The sequence below is a fragment of the Euleptes europaea genome, chromosome 8 (assembly GCF_029931775.1).
Source record: "Euleptes europaea isolate rEulEur1 chromosome 8, rEulEur1.hap1, whole genome shotgun sequence".
In the NCBI taxonomy this organism is placed as follows: Eukaryota; Metazoa; Chordata; class Lepidosauria; order Squamata; family Sphaerodactylidae; genus Euleptes; species Euleptes europaea.
The window spans coordinates 24,276,329-24,293,922 of record NC_079319.1 but is presented as its reverse complement, the minus strand read 5'-3'; the positions used below and the strand labels follow the sequence as shown (position 1 = coordinate 24,293,922).

General features: G+C 43.0%; 1 protein-coding gene across 2 annotated transcripts in view; it reads left to right on the top strand.

The window, feature by feature from the left end:
* GRHL2 (grainyhead like transcription factor 2) overlaps positions 1-17,594 on the top strand; it is a 94,037-nt gene that overhangs the window by 32,996 nt on the left and 43,447 nt on the right. For both annotated transcript variants that reach the window (XM_056854277.1, XM_056854276.1), the window contains exon 8: positions 2,524-2,618. In XM_056854277.1, coding sequence (XP_056710255.1) covers positions 2,524-2,618 — 95 coding nt within the window. The remainder of the gene's footprint in view (positions 1-2,523; positions 2,619-17,594) is intronic.

The following is a 17,594-nucleotide window of genomic DNA, read 5'->3' as shown; positions in this document are numbered from 1 at the left end:
CCTGCCACTTCTACCTGCGGTCTCTTGTTCTAGCAACAATGCAAGGATCAGCACTGTTCTCCGTAGAAATAGGCTAAGAATTTGGGATTGCTCTGGGCAACAGAGTAATCCTCCTCCTATTCACTTGCTTTCCATTACCTCTCCCTCTTCATCCAATATCCATTTCCCATGCCAGTTTGTGACACTTAGCAGCTGACCAGAATTGCACACTTTCTGCCTTTCAGAGTCAGAGTTACCCGATGGCATTTAGAGCAATTTTTTAAAATATGTGAGCCATGCTGTCATATGGTACCCTCCCATAATCACCTTTTTCCCAGGTTATCAAGTATTCTCAGTATAGTAAGTGGTTTTTATCATGTATTGTCAGCCTTTACTCTCATAGTGTTCATTGTAAAACCTTTGTGTCATATTTTAACTCAACCATCTTTCACCTGACTCCGTCCTTAAGACTAAACTGGATATAGAATGCAAAGCACTATCAAGTGTGATTAAACTAGGGTAAAACTGGTATAAATGAGTAGTGTAGGTATGCCCTCATTTTCATTTCTCTGAGTCAACCTTTTCCACGACACGTGTATATTATTGTCTGGTAAGAAATGTATGTGGGGGGGTGAGGAGTGGGTGTCATACATTAACTTCCTTGGCTAGTCTTGTTTCATGTTCCTGTAGTAGGTATCCTGTGAAAAGTGGCTTTCTCCTGTTTGAAAATTCCACAGATTTCTGGGCCCTGCAGTGTTTCAGACATTCCAGCAGCATTGTTTCACTTGTCCTGACAGCATCCCAGCTCTCTGAAACAGGCAAACCGATGAATGCTTTTAGTTATGTCAGTCAGATTTCTGTCACGTAAATATCATTGAAATTATTAAATCGTCACTTAATTCCAGTTAATGTGTTTGGTTTGCAAAAAAAAGAGCGAGAGCGAGAGGCAGATGGCAAGAGAATGGGAGAGGCATTTTCCATGTGTCGACACAGAATAAATACCTTCCTGGTCACATGTACGAGGTGTCTTTGTCTACTGATGACATTAGCATAATTCTTAGTCATGTCATTTAATGTCCTGTTGGCTAATAGGTAAATTACAAGTGGGGGACCCATGAGGATGTATGGGAGGATCTCATTTCCCAATAACCTCTCTCCTTTTCCTCTTTTTTCTCCTCCAGCAGCTCCTGCAGCTGCTTCCCCCACCTGTTCTCTCTACAGCTTTATTTTCCCCTCACAACCCCATCCCTTTCCTTCTCTCTCACTCACCTATCTACTATTTCTCCTCATAGCACAGACTGGAAGAGTCTGTGGAAGCTTGTCCCAGGCTTGAAGGGAAAATCCCTCTTGTCTGACCTTGTCCCCATTGTATGAATTTTTGATCCGCATTCTAGAACCAGTTCAGACTTAGATATATAGTGATGAATTTTTCCTGGGTTTATTTTGAAAGTTATTTTTTTAAAGAAAAAAATTGCCTTGGTGGTTTGTAGTACTTGTATCATTGCACAGGGAGCTGAAATCCATATGAATCCAGTTCTGTGAACAACTCATCTGAAAAGAAAACCCCCTGAATGTAGAAGCATAGTATAAGCATAAAGCTAGCAGTCCTTTAACCAGAATGCCAGAGGCTCACAAACTCCTTACATCCCTCACTCATATGAATTCCCCATTCCCTTCTCCAGTTACTGATAACCGTGGTGTACAATTACATTACCCCTGGCACTAACCATGGTTAACTTTTTAAACAAGGGTTAGACACTGTTTTTCAAACCTTAGTTAAAGCTAACCAAAGTTAGCAACCATGAACAATGCCATTAACTTTGATAACTTTTCAGTGTTTGCTATTTTCCATGAATTCCATGTAATAATTGCCTGTACTGAAAACCAGCCCCCACCAAATCAAATCTCCAATAAGACGTTGGCTAATTTAATACAGTGAATGAAATAAGCATCTGGCATGGTTAACTACACCAATGGGTAGAAACGGCAAATTATATCAGTAATAGCAAAAACCAGTGGGGTGTAACATGAAAATATGCCTGGGTGAAAAGGGGAAAATACATTCTTACTTGCTTTGTCACCCAATTAAAGATATCTTACAGTGCCATCACAAACAGAATAACACCTAAATACAATGAAGTAGAATGCAACTCTGTTTATGATTTCATTGGAATTGCTAAATTGCTCAATTTAGTCATGTGAATTTTAGTTGATTAATCAAGTCTGCATAAATTTGTATATGAGAAAAGTAAAAAAAATGCTTTCTCCATGTTCATATGGTTCACAAATCATCTTCCAAGCATTCTCTGCTTTGTTTTGCACAGCTTTGGAATGCCTCTGTTTATAAATATGCTTTCTACCTGCATAAATATAAATACGACCTGTTTATAAATATGCTTTCATATGCATGTATAAAAAATGTACAGGGTTACCTTCTTAAACTGTGTTCTTTTCCGTTAATGTAATTAACAGTTCAACTGCATGCTGCAGCCTTATTTTTAACAAAAGCATCAATGGGCTTTTTTGTCTCTCTGTTTCTTGCAGCTGATTACAAAGAGAGCTTCAACACAATTGGGAATATTGAAGAAATTGCCTATAATGCAGTGTCGTTTACTTGGGATGTCAACGAAGAAGCAAAGGTAAGGCATCAGCTTGCAATATACTTGTTAAACACATATTTGTGCTGCAGTATTCAGAGTTGGTTTGCAAAGAAGAGTGAACTGGTAATGCCATATATATTCCAAATAAATAAAAAATTGTGGATGCTTTAAGAGTACCAACCAGGTACCAACCAGGGCTGACCCTGCTTAGCTTCCAAGATCTGATGAGATCAGGCTAGCCTGGGGCTATCCAGGTCAGGGCATAGCAACTGATGTTTCCTAGGAGTTGGGAATGGGTGGTACAGGGCATTGTTAGTGAAAATCATGGTTTGGCTCTTCTTTCACGTTACATCCAGCATTGAGTGAGTGGTATGACAGCATGCTAATCAAATTTGCAGATGGCAACAAGTTAGGAGGGGTAGTTAATACCCTGGAGGGTAGGTTCAGAGTTCAGAATGACCTTGATAGACTGGAGAGCTGGGCCATAAGCAATAAAATGGATTTCAGTAGGGAGAAGTGTAAAGTACTTCACCTAGGCAGAAACAACGTAAGGCACAGGTACAGGATGGGAGATAGTTGGCTTGACAACAGTACATGTGAAAGAGATCTGGGAGTCTTAGTGGACCACAAACTGAACATGAGTCAACGGTGTGATATGGCGGCTAAGAAGGCCAATGCAATTCTGGCCTGCATCAATAGGAGTATTGTGTCTAGATCAAGGGAAGTAATTCTACCACTGTATTCTGCATTGGTCAGACCTCACTTGGAATACTGTGTCCAGTTTTGGGCTCCTCAATTTAAGAAGGATGTTGACAAGTTGGAGCGTGTCCAGAGGAGGGGGACCAGAATGGTCAAAGGTCTGGAATCCATGCCCTATGAGGAGAGACTTAGGGAGTTGGGTTTGTTTAGTTTGGAGAAGAGAAGGTTGAGGGGAGACATGATAGCCATGTTTACATATTTGAATGGATGTCATGTTAGTGAGGGAACTAGCTTGTTCTCTGTTGCTCCAGAGACTAGGACACAGAGCAATGGATTTAAACTAATAGCAAAGCGATTCCACCTAAACATTAGGAAGAACTTTCTGATGGTGAGGGCTGTTCAACGGTGGAATGTGCTGCCTTGGAGGATGGTGGAATCCCCGTCTTTGGAGGTCTTTAAGCAGAGGCTAGATGGCCATCTGTCGGGAGTGTTTTGATTGTGGGATCCTGCATGACGGGGGGAGGGTTGGGGTCACTGGGGATGTTGGGGGAGGTAGTTGTGAATTTCCTGCATTGTGCAGGGGGTTGGACTAGATGACCCTGGTGGTCCCTTCCAACTCTGATTAACAGTGGTGTGACTCTTTGATTAATGTTTGTAAAGATGTTCGCATTGCTTTGGCTGCTTTTATCCAAGGATCTCAAACGGTTTGCCACAATTATTGCTACGAATGTGAGGATTCAGACAAGGTTCCTAATAAAGGGTGACTTGGGGCTGCAGGCTGCTGTTATGTTTCTATAGAGCAGGGTGAAGCCAGAGGAGAAAACTACCCTCAGTGCAATGATACAAACCTCTCAAAGGGTCACTGTGCTAAATGTGACATGATATGGCTGTGTATCTTTATGGGATTTCCTGGCTCAGGAGAGAAGACAGTCCATTATGGTACCAGGAATAGAAGGACTACTTTAATACTGCAAGAAGGAAGTCCATTTGTTGAAGAGTTTAGAAAGGCTTTCATCAATAGCCTGTGTGATTTGGGGCTATTGATGTTTGCTGATGAAAGACCACATCCTGGCAGGGCTTAGTGAGACAAATCCCCTCATTGTGCAATGAGCCGTTTGCCTGAGGATGAATTTCATTAAAAGATGTTAAGGAGGGAAGAGTTAACAGTGCAGTGTGTCCATTGCACCCAAACATTTAAATCTGTTTTTAACAAAACCCTCTAAATTCTGCACTCAAAATGATACATACTTACAGTGATTTATTCTGATTGTGTTTCGAAGGGTCTGCATTGTGAAAAGGAGAGGAAGGGCTGAAAGCACGGAAAGAAGGAGACTTCGAAAGCTTAATTTGAAAGCTGTCATATTGTATTATAGATAAAGTGTCCCTGTGGATTTTCTTCTACTGACCCATTGTGGCTATTCACTTTATATCTACTTTTATTTCTGATGGGTTCTTTTAAAGTAGGCTAAGGAGAAGGTACTGTGACTCTCAATCAGAATTCCCCCCACACCAAAATCTATGAATGATGGTGTAGGCATAGAAACTCTAATGCATATAGTATGGTATTTGATTTCCCGCTGCTCTCTAGACTACCTTTAAAGGTAAAGGTGCAAGCACCGGGTCATTACTGACCCATGGGGTGACATCAGATCCCGACGTTTACTAGGCAGACTTTGTTTACGGGGTGGTTTGCCAGTGCCTTCCCCAGTCATCTTCCCTTTACCCCCAGCAAGCTGGGTACTCATTTTACCGACCTCGGAAGGATAGAAGGCTGAGTCAACCGTGAGCTGGCTACCTGAAACTGACTTCTGTCAGGATTGAAAGGTCGTGAGCAGAGCTTTTGACTTCAGTACTGCAGCTTACCACTCTGTGCCACAGGGCTCTAGACTACCTTTAGGATTTGCTTTTTCTGGCCAGAGAACTAGATCAAGATAGCGTTAGCACATTTACATGAACTACAGGAACCAAGACTAAATCCTAGACCCTAGTGGTGTAGTTGAGAGCCAGCATGCTGTAGTGGTTAAGGTGTGAGACTAGGACCTGGAAAACCCAGGTTAGAATCTCCATTTGCGCCATGGTAGCTTGCTGGGTGACCTTGGGCCAGTCACACACTCTCAGCCCTGACCCTGGTGAGTATTTGGATGGGAGACCTCCAAGGCAATGGCAAACCACCTCCAACGTCTCTTGCCTTGAAAACCCTACGGGGCCGCCATATGACAGCTGTGACTTGACAGCAAAAAATGCACCAAAAAAAATGGTGCAGTTAGATTATTTTAGACTTTGAGCTTCATATACTTCAAATGCAAACTCTTACTTTTGAGTTCCCCTTCTGAGCTGGGGCCCTGAAGTTATGTCGCAAAGCCTGGCCCTGGCAGTACCACTGATAGTCCCCACTAATATTTTTCCATCCTCCACTAGTTCCTCTGAAGAAATTTGTAAGGGTAGGATGAAACATCTAAAAAAAACCCAAAAACCCACAGGAATGCTACTGAAAACAGTAAAATTTCCCCATTCTTTCTTTCCTGACATCATTACATTGTGCATTTCCTCTCCCTGTATCATTGCTGGTGAGGTTCAGGATATGCATAGAGCATAGTTCCTGAAATGCTCCGAGGAAAATAGAGTACAATGATGTCGGGCCATGGAGTAGATTTTATTAGATGTTAAGGTTGCACCCGAGACAGTTGAACATGGGCTATCATATTCCACAGCTTCCTCATTTTTATTTATTCATCTATTAGTAAAATCTGGCTCCTCCCTAAATATGTGATCTAAAAGCCCATAATTTTAAAGTGGGACAAAATGCACAGTGGAAGCAACCCCTCCTTTCTCTTCCATCTTCACAGCTTTATCAGCCTGACTTCAGATTGTCAGTGTTTGTCTACTGGGTTTCAGTTCAGATTACTTCTGTCTGTAGGTACCTCCTGGCTGATTCAAGACGTCATAGGAGGCATTGGCTTGGATCCAGCGATGCACAAGTGGAAACATAAACAGACTTGCACAGCTCCACTGGTGCAAGATCTTGTGCAACACCTAGCACTTTCCGCCTTATATAGTATAGGGCTCAGAAATTGGTTGCACAAGATGTTGTGCAAATGCAAGTGGGGATACAGTAAGTTTGATTTAGTGTAAGTGGCTGCTGTGATCTTTTTCTTATGGTTCTGCTTAAACAAGAGCTCAGGCAAAAGCAGAAATTTTGCACTGGGGTTAGCAGCCCGCTGCATGGTAGAAGTTCAGATAGGAATTCCTAAGCTTAGCTACTTGACCATCTTGGCTGGGGTCAAATGGGCATTGTCAGGGTTTCCCCATTTCATACTAATGTATGAAATTGATGTGGAAACACTTAGAGGAGATAATCCTGAGAGGTATTTAGGATCTGTGGGATTGTGGGATTGTTGAAGGATACAGTATGTAAAGTAGAAGATCAGTGTAGTAAGCCTTTTGGGGCTCATTTGTGTGTGTGTATATGTGTGTGTGTGTAAAGTGCCATCAAACCGCAGTTGACTTATGGCGACCCCAAGAAGGGGCTTTCAAGGCAAGTGAGAAGCAGAGGTGGTTTGCCATTGCCTTTCTTTGCAGAGCCTTCCTTGGTGGTCTCCCTTCCAAGTACTGACCCTGCTTAGCTTCTGAGATCTGACAAGATCAGGCTATACCATGCTACCTTCCCTCCCCCTGGGGCTCATTTAGAAAGACTTAAAAATGATAAATATGAAATAATACCCATATTCCAAGATCACAGGTAGTGAGCCAAACACCTTAATGCAGGTAAGAAGGTGGCTGTACCTGTAAACTTTTAAAATATTTCAGGCTACACTGTAAGTGTATAATGAAAAGCAGCAAAAAATAGTTTATTTGTTTTTATTGCATGACAGTAAGACATAACTTTCTGGGAATGTGTTGGACCTGTTTTGTTACTGCTGCATCTCTGTTTGTCCCTCTGTGACTTTTGCATGCCAGTCTTAGACGATGATGCTGATGTATACTTTAACATGCCTAATTTTCCAGCAAACACCTGTCACGTTTGAAGCTTAAACTAGAACCACGTAAAATTAAAAAAAACCACCTCCCCTCCCCAGGAGGAGGGTGGATACAGATCTGGGTTATGCCAGGATCTGGAGATGCTCAGAGGGTCTCTGAAATGCAGCACTTACTCCAGTGGCCTTCCCCTCTTCATGCCTGGAGAAGAAGAGGCCTTGTTACACTTACTAGGACATAATGAGTGAATATGTAGACTCCTGTTTATGGCCATTCAGTCATAGCATGGAGTACAGTATTCTCTACAGTATCAAATAAAAGAAACCCATAAATAAACTGTTCTATTAGTGTAATCCTGTTTTCCTGAGGATTTGCAGCAGGAAACGTTTCTTCTGTTCCAGCCCATTTCCTTATAGTTACATGTCCCTAAGGAGTAGATCCTGCAACTCACTGATGGCAACTTCGATAATAAAGCAAGGAGGAACAAGGAGACAGGCTGCTGTCTCCCCTGATCTAGGTGGATAGAACAGCTGTTCTGCACAAGGAGTTCTTAACTGCAAATGGCTAGTTTGCTGCTCAAACTAGTGCCAGAGAAAAGCTGTGGCTTAGTAATGAAGCACTTATGTTGTATGTTAACAGAGCTCAGATGTACCATCTGGTATCTCCAATAAAAAGTGGCAGGATTGGGAAAGGCCTTTGTCAGATACCTGGACTACATTTCTGTTGCATGCTTTTAGGGGGAGAAAATTAAAAGGCTAATGTTGTTTCTATAGACTAGTTGTAGGAGCCCCGTGGCGCAGAGTGGTAAGCTGCAGTACTGCAGTCCAAGCTCTGCTCACAACCTGAGTTCGATCCCAACAGAAGTTGGTTTCAGGTAGCTGGGTCAAGGTTGATTCGGCCTTCCATCCTTCCGAGGTCGGTAAAATAAGTCCCCAGCTTGCTGAGGGTAAAGGGAAGATGAGTGGGGAAGGCACTGGCAAACCACCCCATAAACATAGTCCGCCTAGTAAACGTCGGGATATGACGTCACCCCAAGGGTCAGGAATGATCTGGTGCTTGCAGCTTTACCGTTTTTTTATAGACAAGTTGCACTGTTGGAAAAATCCTGCTCTTCTTTCTTCCTTTGCTAGCTTTCCAACAACTACCTCTTTAATTTTGCTCTGCAAGATACACTATTCCAATTAGTCCAACAAGCAGCGTGAAGCGGCAGACCAGGTCAGGTTGACATGGTGTAGAGACAAAATGCTAGGAGAGCTAGAACCTCAGTCTTATGAGTAACCGTGTTGACACTTGCAAAAGTTAACATGTTCAAGCACAGGTTGTTTGACTGCTCACTACATAATTTGTATGCTTATGTCCCGAGGCAGTTGCTATTAACATATTTGGTTGGTTTGAAAAGGCAGTCTGATCCAGGGGAATAAACTGGAGGTGTTTAAGACTATCAGTTGGTAAAAAATTTTATGTTATATATATTTTTGTTGTCAAGTCACAGCTGACTTATGGCGACCCCTGGTGGGGGTTTCAAGGCAAGAGACATTCGAAGGTGGTTTGCCATTGGCTGCCTCTGCATCATGACCCTAGTATTCCTTGAAGGTCTCCCATCCAGATACTAGCCAGGGTCAGGGCTGAGAGTGTGTGACTGGCCCAGGGTCACCCAACAAGCTTCCATGGCGTGAATGGAGATTTGAACCTGGGTTTCCCAGGTCCTAATCCAATGCCTTAACCACTACTCCACACTGGCTCCCATGTTATATTAGCAGTGCAGAAAAAAGGGAAAATTAGAAGGCCTTTCCCAAGACTAGCCTGTCCACAAGGTTGACCACAGGCAATCCCTTAGGGTAACTCTGCAAGTGGCAGTGCTTCTGAGTCTTCGCCTTCCCACTGGCACTCCAGTATGTGTGTCCTTCACTACAAGAGGTACATTGTGAAGGAGAGACAAAAGTCATGAATATATATATATATATATATATATATATATATATATATATATATATATATATATATATATATATATATATATATATATATAGTAAAAAGAAACTAGCAAGGCAGCTAGAGAGGGTAAACAGGAAGCTGTCAGGGGCTCAGGCCTTTGGGTGTATAAGTACATTGACTGGACTGTGGCTCAGATTTGTGCATTTAAGTAACGTATTGCCTCACTTTCCTCCTTGAAATGAGCAGTTCACCACAGTACCTAATTTAAATAAACAACAATGTAAACGAGCAAAATACAATGAAAAGACAAAGGAGAAAAATCACCGCATCACAGCTTGTGCAGATTCTGAATCTAGTGGCCGGCTTGATCACTGGCCACAGGTTGTGAGCCATGAGCTAGGAGGCCACAGCTGTGGCCTTTATATCTGCAAACAGGAAGGCGATTGAAGCACAGCTGAGATGTAGTGCCGCTGGGGCAAGATGTTCCCTAACTATTCCTCTCTCTCATTAACAAATTACCCACAGGGATAAGGCAGCAGAGCTGTGAGTCTTCAGTACGAGCCAGCAGCATATTGGATTGGCTCTCTAGTGTCACCTGGTTAACCAAGCCAGGAGGGCTGTGGCCTGTTGGCCAAATGCCCCAAGAGACCCTGCCTGTGCAGTGTGGAGATTCACTGAGTCAGTGCCCTCCACTTAAGTGCTGAAACTCTAGACCGGAGCCCAGTGTTGGGTTGCCAGCTCCAGGTTGGGAAATACCTGGAGATTTTGGGGGCGGAGCCTGAGGAAGGTGGGGTTTGGAGAGGGGAGGGACTTCAATGCCATAGAGTCCAATGGCTAAAGCGGTCATTTTCTCCAGGTGAACTGATCTTTATCGGCTGGAGATCAGTTGTAATAGCAGGAAATCTCCAGGTACTACCCGGAGGTTGGCAACCCTAGCCCAGTGGCTTCTGGAATGGGAAGTAATTCATAGTGGCCGACCCTCTTGAAATTATGGTTGGAGCATGCTAAAGACGAATCCAGAGGAAAAACTGATGTGATGACACAGCCATTATGAGAACGGACTGGTCCTTCATCTGGGAAGTGATAATAGTACATCCTTAGGATTCCTTTGAAATGTTGAGGGAGCACAGAAGTGGCAACGTGTAATTTCATTATGTGGTGGAGCTGTTTTAAGGCACGCATGTGGCCAACCCTTGATAGCTTCACTTCTGTCTCCATTTCGGCTTCTCGTCTGAATTCTCCTGTATGATGCAAAGATAAAGAGAGTGGAGCTGGAATTTGCAGCAAGGAACCAGTGGGTGACCCAGTGACACATTCAGATTCATAGAGAATCCTTTGGAAAATTCCACGCCAAGGCTGATAGGATGAATGAAGAAGGGACACGAGGGCCAACAGCCCCCATAATAGAAGGTGCCATTTTGCTTCCTTCAACAGTTAGATCCCTACCCAGCTTCTTTAAACTGTCCATCAATTTAAAAAAGCTAGGCACATTTTCTTTCTTTTTTTAAACAATTTTTATTTTTATATATAGGGCTACAGAAAAGAACAACTGGAGAAAAAAGATGGGGGGAAATTGAAAAAAAGAAGAAGTCTGTGCCCAAGCTTCAATATAATAATAATGATACATGCACCCTTCATCAACTTAAAATTTAAATTATTGGTTTCTAATCCTAGTTGTTAATTTATCATTCTTCTAAAGTACAAAATAGAGGGCTGGCAAATTGAAAGCACTTAATTTGTAGTCAGGTAATAACTGTTCCAACAAAATGCATATATAAACATTTCTATTTCCATTAAACTGAGACTACAAACTTCAATTACTAGATACTGATTTAACATTTTACCTTTCTTCACTCTAAAGAACTGAGGCACTTGAGACACTTGATCATTTGTCATATAGTGGCTTCCATTTCAACGTGAAGTCGTCTATTGATTTCATTTTCATCATGTTAGTTTTGACATCAAACCAAAGTCAAATAATTTACTGATCCATTCAGCCATTTCTGGAACCGTAGAAGTTTTCCAATATGTTGCATATACAATTCTGGTGGCGGTAGTTGCCTATTGAAAAAGTTCTCTGTAAATTGAACTCACTTGGGGAGTTATTATAAAAAAAAGCTAGGCACATTTTCTGACCAATATACCCTTTGCTCATGTTGACATGCTAATTGGGGCAATCTAGAGCCCAACGGTTAGTGCAGTAGCTTTGCATGGAAATGTATGAGAATGCATTTTTTCTGTGGTTATCAAAGATCTTTGACCCCAGGTGGTGCGTTAACAGCACAGGCATTTCGGCAAGAATAAACTTGTTGCTAGTAATTTGTGGTTGCCGGTGGCAGGGAGGAGGAAAACTCCCATCCGTGTGTGCCAGCCAGTTCACCTCTCTGCATTGCAATGGTGTTACCAGCACATACATGCACATGGTGTGGAAACCTTGAAAAGCTACCTGGTGAGCAGTTTCCATGTGTGGACATCAATTTGTTTCCTAATAACCTATTCATACTGAAACTCAGTGTCCTGCCGATGAAGCCTGCTTTACCCTCAGCCATTGTCTCACTCCAGAGACAGAAGCTCTCGTGACTGACTCAGCTAAGGAGAATTTTTTAAACTGGCTCCATTGTGTCTCTCTACCAAGGCCACACAGTATGTGTGTGTGTGTGCACGCCATCACATCATAACTGACTTATGGCGATCCCGTAGAGTTTTCAAGGCAAGTTACCATTGCCTGCCTGACTCTACGTGGGCTGAGAGAGTTCTGAGAGAACTGTGACTGGCCCGAGGTCACCCAGCAGGCTTCATGTGGAGGAGTGGGGAATCGAACACAGCGCTCCAGATTTAGAGTCCACCATTCTTAACCATTACACCACGCTGGCTCTTTCCCCCCTCAGTACTGATTAAAATAAATTCCACTTATCCAAAGACCTCTCTTACTGAAATCAAGGTAGAATGCAACAGAGCATTGTCTGGGGTTTGGTGGGGCAGTGGAAGAAACCCTTTCTTGCACCAGAGTTCTCAAATTTTATCATAATGCATTTTCCAAGAGAAGGGGTATAAAAACCTGATGGATCTTCCCAGTGGTAACAGCATGTACTTGTGTACTTGATGGCTGTCCCACTGCACACGAACCTAATCACATTGGTCTTTCCTATCCAATTGTTCTCCTTCCACAGTCAAATAGGACAAAACCACAGCAAAGGGGATGTCATGTGGGCAGAGCTGATCACATGGGCTTCTAGATTTAGCAACTGCACACTGCCCTCTGGCAGCATTCAAAAAGTGTGCAAATGTATCTTTCATCAGGTATTCCAGAGGAGTAACCACATGTTAGTCTGTCATAGCAAAATAAAACAGAAGTCTAGTAGCTCCTTAAGAATTTATTTCAACATACGTTTTTGTGTGTCAGATCTCGCTTCATCAGATGTATGGAGTGTCCACCCAAAGCAGCTACATTTATATTGAGTGGGTTTTGGGATAGCGAGTTGTGACGGACAGCTAACTACAGATGCCTTGTACCGGTCTGAGAGCCCTAATTGACAGGGGGCTCAAAAAAAGAATTCTACTATTGATCTGGGAGAGTGGCAGTTAGTTTATGGCAGAGGGAGTGGAAGGAGGAGAGTAGTGCAGGATTAAGGAGGATCTAGAGGTAGGGCTGTGAAACCGGTAGTCCTTCCATGAGGGAAATAGCTCCAAGGAAAAGAGGGCGATCCCTATCAAGTGTTAAGGAAGGAAAATTGGAACCTGTGTGTATGTTTTGAAGGGTGGAATTGACACTCAGAGGCAGAATTCTCATTTGTCACTTAGTGCTTTTTATCCCTTCTCCTGCTGTTGATGTGCTTGTGTGAAAAACGGAAAGGAAATTTTAAATGCACTGGTACCAGGTTTCTGAATCGATTGGTGGCTCTTCAAGATGGTTAAATTTCAATTGCATTCCGACTTCCTGTACTTTATGAGTTCTCTATTATAATGGAATCTTTTGCTATTTTGATTGGATCTCATTTTCTTTTATTCTGTACTTAAATAGTGTGTCACACCTACCTCTTGCATTACTGGGCTTTCTGACCCCCTGCCCAGTGCTTCAGTCTGTACCTTTGTTGTATATATATTTGCCAATTAAGGATGCACATCTCATGCATTTGATGAAGTGGACTTTGCTGAGAGCAAGAGCTCTTTAAATCACGTGTCTAATTGAGGAGTTTGAAATGAAACACCATGGTTGTGACGCTTCTGGAAACTGCCATGTATACCAATGGTTAAACAGGTGCAGCTGGCATTCACAGCAAATTGAGTTTTTATGTAGTTGCTGGGGCGTGGTACAGGGTTGAGGAAGCTTCTTAAAGGGAAATGTAAACATTTGCTGGAGACATTGGTGTGGAGCTGAAACAAAGGCCTTGCCTTTGTATGGAATTTATAAGGCAGCTGATGTCAAAAGAAACTATAAAAGCTGTAGTTACGCTGCACAAAATAGTTTTATTTATTCAAAGCTCTGTGCTGCACTATTCCTGATGCTTAAAACAGGCTACAACATTTTTCTTAAAAAGAAACAAAAGAGATAAAAATATTAGTACAGAGTGTGTTTTTTTTAAAAAAATGAAATTATAGTGTTGAACCTCTGAATTTCTTTTTGTGATGTGATGATGTATCTCTCCAGAGTTGCCTACATTTCTTTCTAAGAGTGTGATTTTGTTTAAAATATATCCTTCTCTTAGTAGAACTGCTTGAAGTGTTGGGAATAGATTATTTCTGTTCAAACAGAGCTGATAATTTGCAGTGCTAGTTGTATTACACTGGGCGCTGCTAATACATTATGGATGCTTTCACATGCTCTGAATAATGCACTTTGCAGCTGGATTTAACTGTGTGAAATGGCAAAATCCACCTGCAAATGATCATTAGTGCATTGAAAGTGGATTGAAAGTGCATTATTCAGTGTGTGTGAAAGTGCCCTATGTCTCAAAGATCTCAACAGAAGCACGTTTTAGGCAGTGAGGGCGACTGAGGGGATCAGAGCTTGAATCTTAACCAGCTTTTCTATTCAATCTTGCCCAATTCTTCCCTCATTCCATGTGGGTTTGATCCCTGTGTATCCCATAATCCCCAGCATTACCTGTACAGTGGCTCAAAGGTGCCCCCTTCCCTCCTTTGCCAGGGGAACAGCTTGTAAATTAAATTTGTAAGCACTACATTTAAAAAGCTAAAAGTAGTCCCCTGTGCAAACACCAGGTCATTACTGACCCATGGGGTGACGTCACATCCCGACGTTTCCTAGGCAGACTGTGTTTACGGGGTGGTTTGCCAATGCCTTCCCCAGTGGTCTTCCCTTTACCCCCTGCAAGCTGGGTACTCATTTCACTGACCTCAGAAGGATGGCAGGCTGAGTCAACCTTGAGGCGGCTATCTGAAACTGACTTCCTTCGGGATCGAACTCAGGTCGTGAGCAGAGCTTGGACTGCAGTGCTGCAGCTTAACACTCTGCGCCACGGGGCTCCTAAGCACTACATGTGTGTGTGTGTAAAGTGCCGTCAAGTCGCAGCCGACTTATGGCGACTCCTTTGGGGGTTTTCATGGCAAGAGACCATCAGAGGTGGTTTGCCAGTGCCTTCCTCTGCACAGCAACCCTGGTATTCCTTGGTGGTCTCCCATCCAAATACTAACCAGGGCTGACCCTGCTTAGCTTCTGAGATCTGACGAGATCAGGCTAGCCTGGGCCATCCACTACAACATTTTAAATATGTACATTCAGAAACATTGTATGAAATGTCCCTCGGATACTGTACATAGTGTTATAAGTTGCTGCTGCTTTTAATATTGCTATGAAGGATAAACACCACAAAGTCCGCACCGCAAGAAGATAGAAATACACAACCACTTTCCAGTAGAATTCTAATTGGATTTCCCAGGCTAAATCCAGCATCCAAAGCTGTTCCCAGAGATCTGTTTCCCCCCCCCCCCATCTATCAATGTGAGTGGAACTGAAATCGGATGCTGTCACAAAAATGTTAACATTCCTTAGCAATGTTTCCTCAATGGGGCTCTATTCAAGTACACATCAGGACTAAGAAGAAGGGGGCACAGGAACACACGAAGCTGTCTTATACCAAACCTTTATCAAAGGGATTTACACCTATACAAAGCAGAAAAAGCAGCTGTAGCTGCTTCTTGAGCAGTTTCTGTCAAGACTTTCAAGGCAGAAACATACTAGACACAGGCAGTGGGCTGGATCCAACTAGCATTTTGGCTGGTGAAAAAGGGATGAGAGGGTCCCCTTTGGCCATCAGAAAACTCATGCTACAGCTTGTCTGCTTTGACTGGCAGAGTCTCAGGCAGAAGTCAGTCATGCCCCTACTTTTGTTGTTGTTGTTGCCATCAAGTCACATCCACTTATGGTGACCTCCTCGTGGAGTTTTCAAAGGCAAGAGACGAACAGAGGTGGTTTCCCATTGCCTGCCTCTGCATAGCAGCCCTGGACTTCCTGGATGGTCTCCCATTCAAGTACTAACCAGGGCTAACCCTGCTTAGCTTCCAACATCTTATGAGATTGGGCTAGCCAGGGCCACTTAAGTCAGAGTCACATCACCTACTACCTAGAGAAGACTGTTGGTTTTTATACCTCACTTTTCTCTACCTTTAAGGAGTTTCAAAGCAGCTTACAATTGCCTTCCCCACAGTAGGCACCTTGTGAGGTAGGTGAGGCTGAGAGAGTTCTGAGAAAACTGTGGCTAGCCCGAGGTCACCCAGCAGGCTTCATGTGGAGGAGCGAGGAATCAAACCTGGTTCTCCAGATCCTTTAAACTGGAGATGACAGGAACTGAACCTAGGACCTTCTGCATACAAAGCAGGACCTCTATGACTGGGCAGCTGCAACCCCTCCCCTAACAGTTTTTGTGTGTTTGGCAGTGATAGAGAGAGGTGCAGACAAGCAGCTGCGAGTTGACTAAAGTACTTTGAGGGTGCGGGATCTCTCTCTCTGCTCTTTGTAGGAGTGTCCTCTTTGCTGCCACCTATGCTCTGCTTACATATTTGTAGAAGCAAAAACAACACAAGCATCATAGGTCTCCATCACTCTCCTCCAAAGGAAACCAATCCAGCAATTGCTATCCTTGGGGAAAAAATTTTTTTTACCACTCAGGGAAGTGAAAATGACTTATAAAGCCCCTATTCTATGAGAGCCAGTGTGGTGTAGTGGTTAAGAACAGTGGTTTGGAGAGGTGGACTCTGATCTGGAGAACCAAGTTTGATTCCCCACTCCTCCACATGAGCGGTGGAGGCTAATCTGGTGAACTGGGTTGGTTTCCCCACTCCTGCACATGAAGCCAGCTGGGTGACCTTGGGCTAGTCACAATCTCTCAGCCCCATTTACCTCACAGGGTGTCTGTTGTGGGGAGGCGAAGGGAAGGTGGTTGTAAGTCAGTTTGAGTTTCCCTTAAGTGGTAGAGAAAGTCAACGTATAAAAACCAACTCCTCCTCCTCCTCTACCACCACCCACTAAGGGAGAGGATGCATGAGTTGCAGCTGTGGAAATCACTCTTGGGTTTCCATGCAGCGGGAAAAGTGCTAGTCTATTCAAGTACAGATGCGCTGCTCTGGAAGTGTGACTCACTTCATCCACTGCTGTGCCGTTGTTTAGATGCAATTTTTCTCCATTGTTCAAAAAAACAGGAAAATGGGCATTTCTCAGGTTATTTACATTAGGTAGGCATCTTGAATAAAAATAGCGGTTTGCCTCCTATTATCCAAATTCTAGAAAAAAGTGTGCATTAAACATATTAAAAGTCACTTGTGAAGGCAAATTCTATCTTCTCTTTTAGTCCTCATATCTGCTATTTATCCAGTTCCTTGCTGCTTAAATAATAAAGGCACCTTAAAGATTAAATGGATAAAATGAAGGAAAGGAGAATGTAAGCTGCTTTGGGTTCCCAGTGGGGGAAAAAGCTGAGGACAAAGAGCTAAATAAATAAAGACTAATAAATATATGTAGCAGCCTGAATAGCCCAGATTAGCCTAAGCTTGTCAGAGCTCAGAAGCTAAGCAGGGTTGGCCCTGGTTAGTACTTTAATGGGAGAACACCATGGAAAACCAGGGTTGCTGTGCAGAGAAAGGCAATGACAAACCATCTCTGCTCATCTCTTCCCTTTAAAACCACAAAGGAGGTCACCATAAATTGGTTGGAACTTGACGGCACTTAATTATTATATTATTAACAAATGTATTATGCTTTCATGAGCTAAAGCCTACTCCTGTCAGATGTGTGAAGTGTTATATTCGGTAAGCTTATGCCGAAATAAATTTGTTCGTCTTTAAGGTGCCATGAGACTCTTTTGTGGGTACAGAAGATGTACATCCAGTGCCTTTTTAAGCCCTTCTGAACCCGTTGGGTTGGATCCACACTATATGTTCCAATAGCAGAGT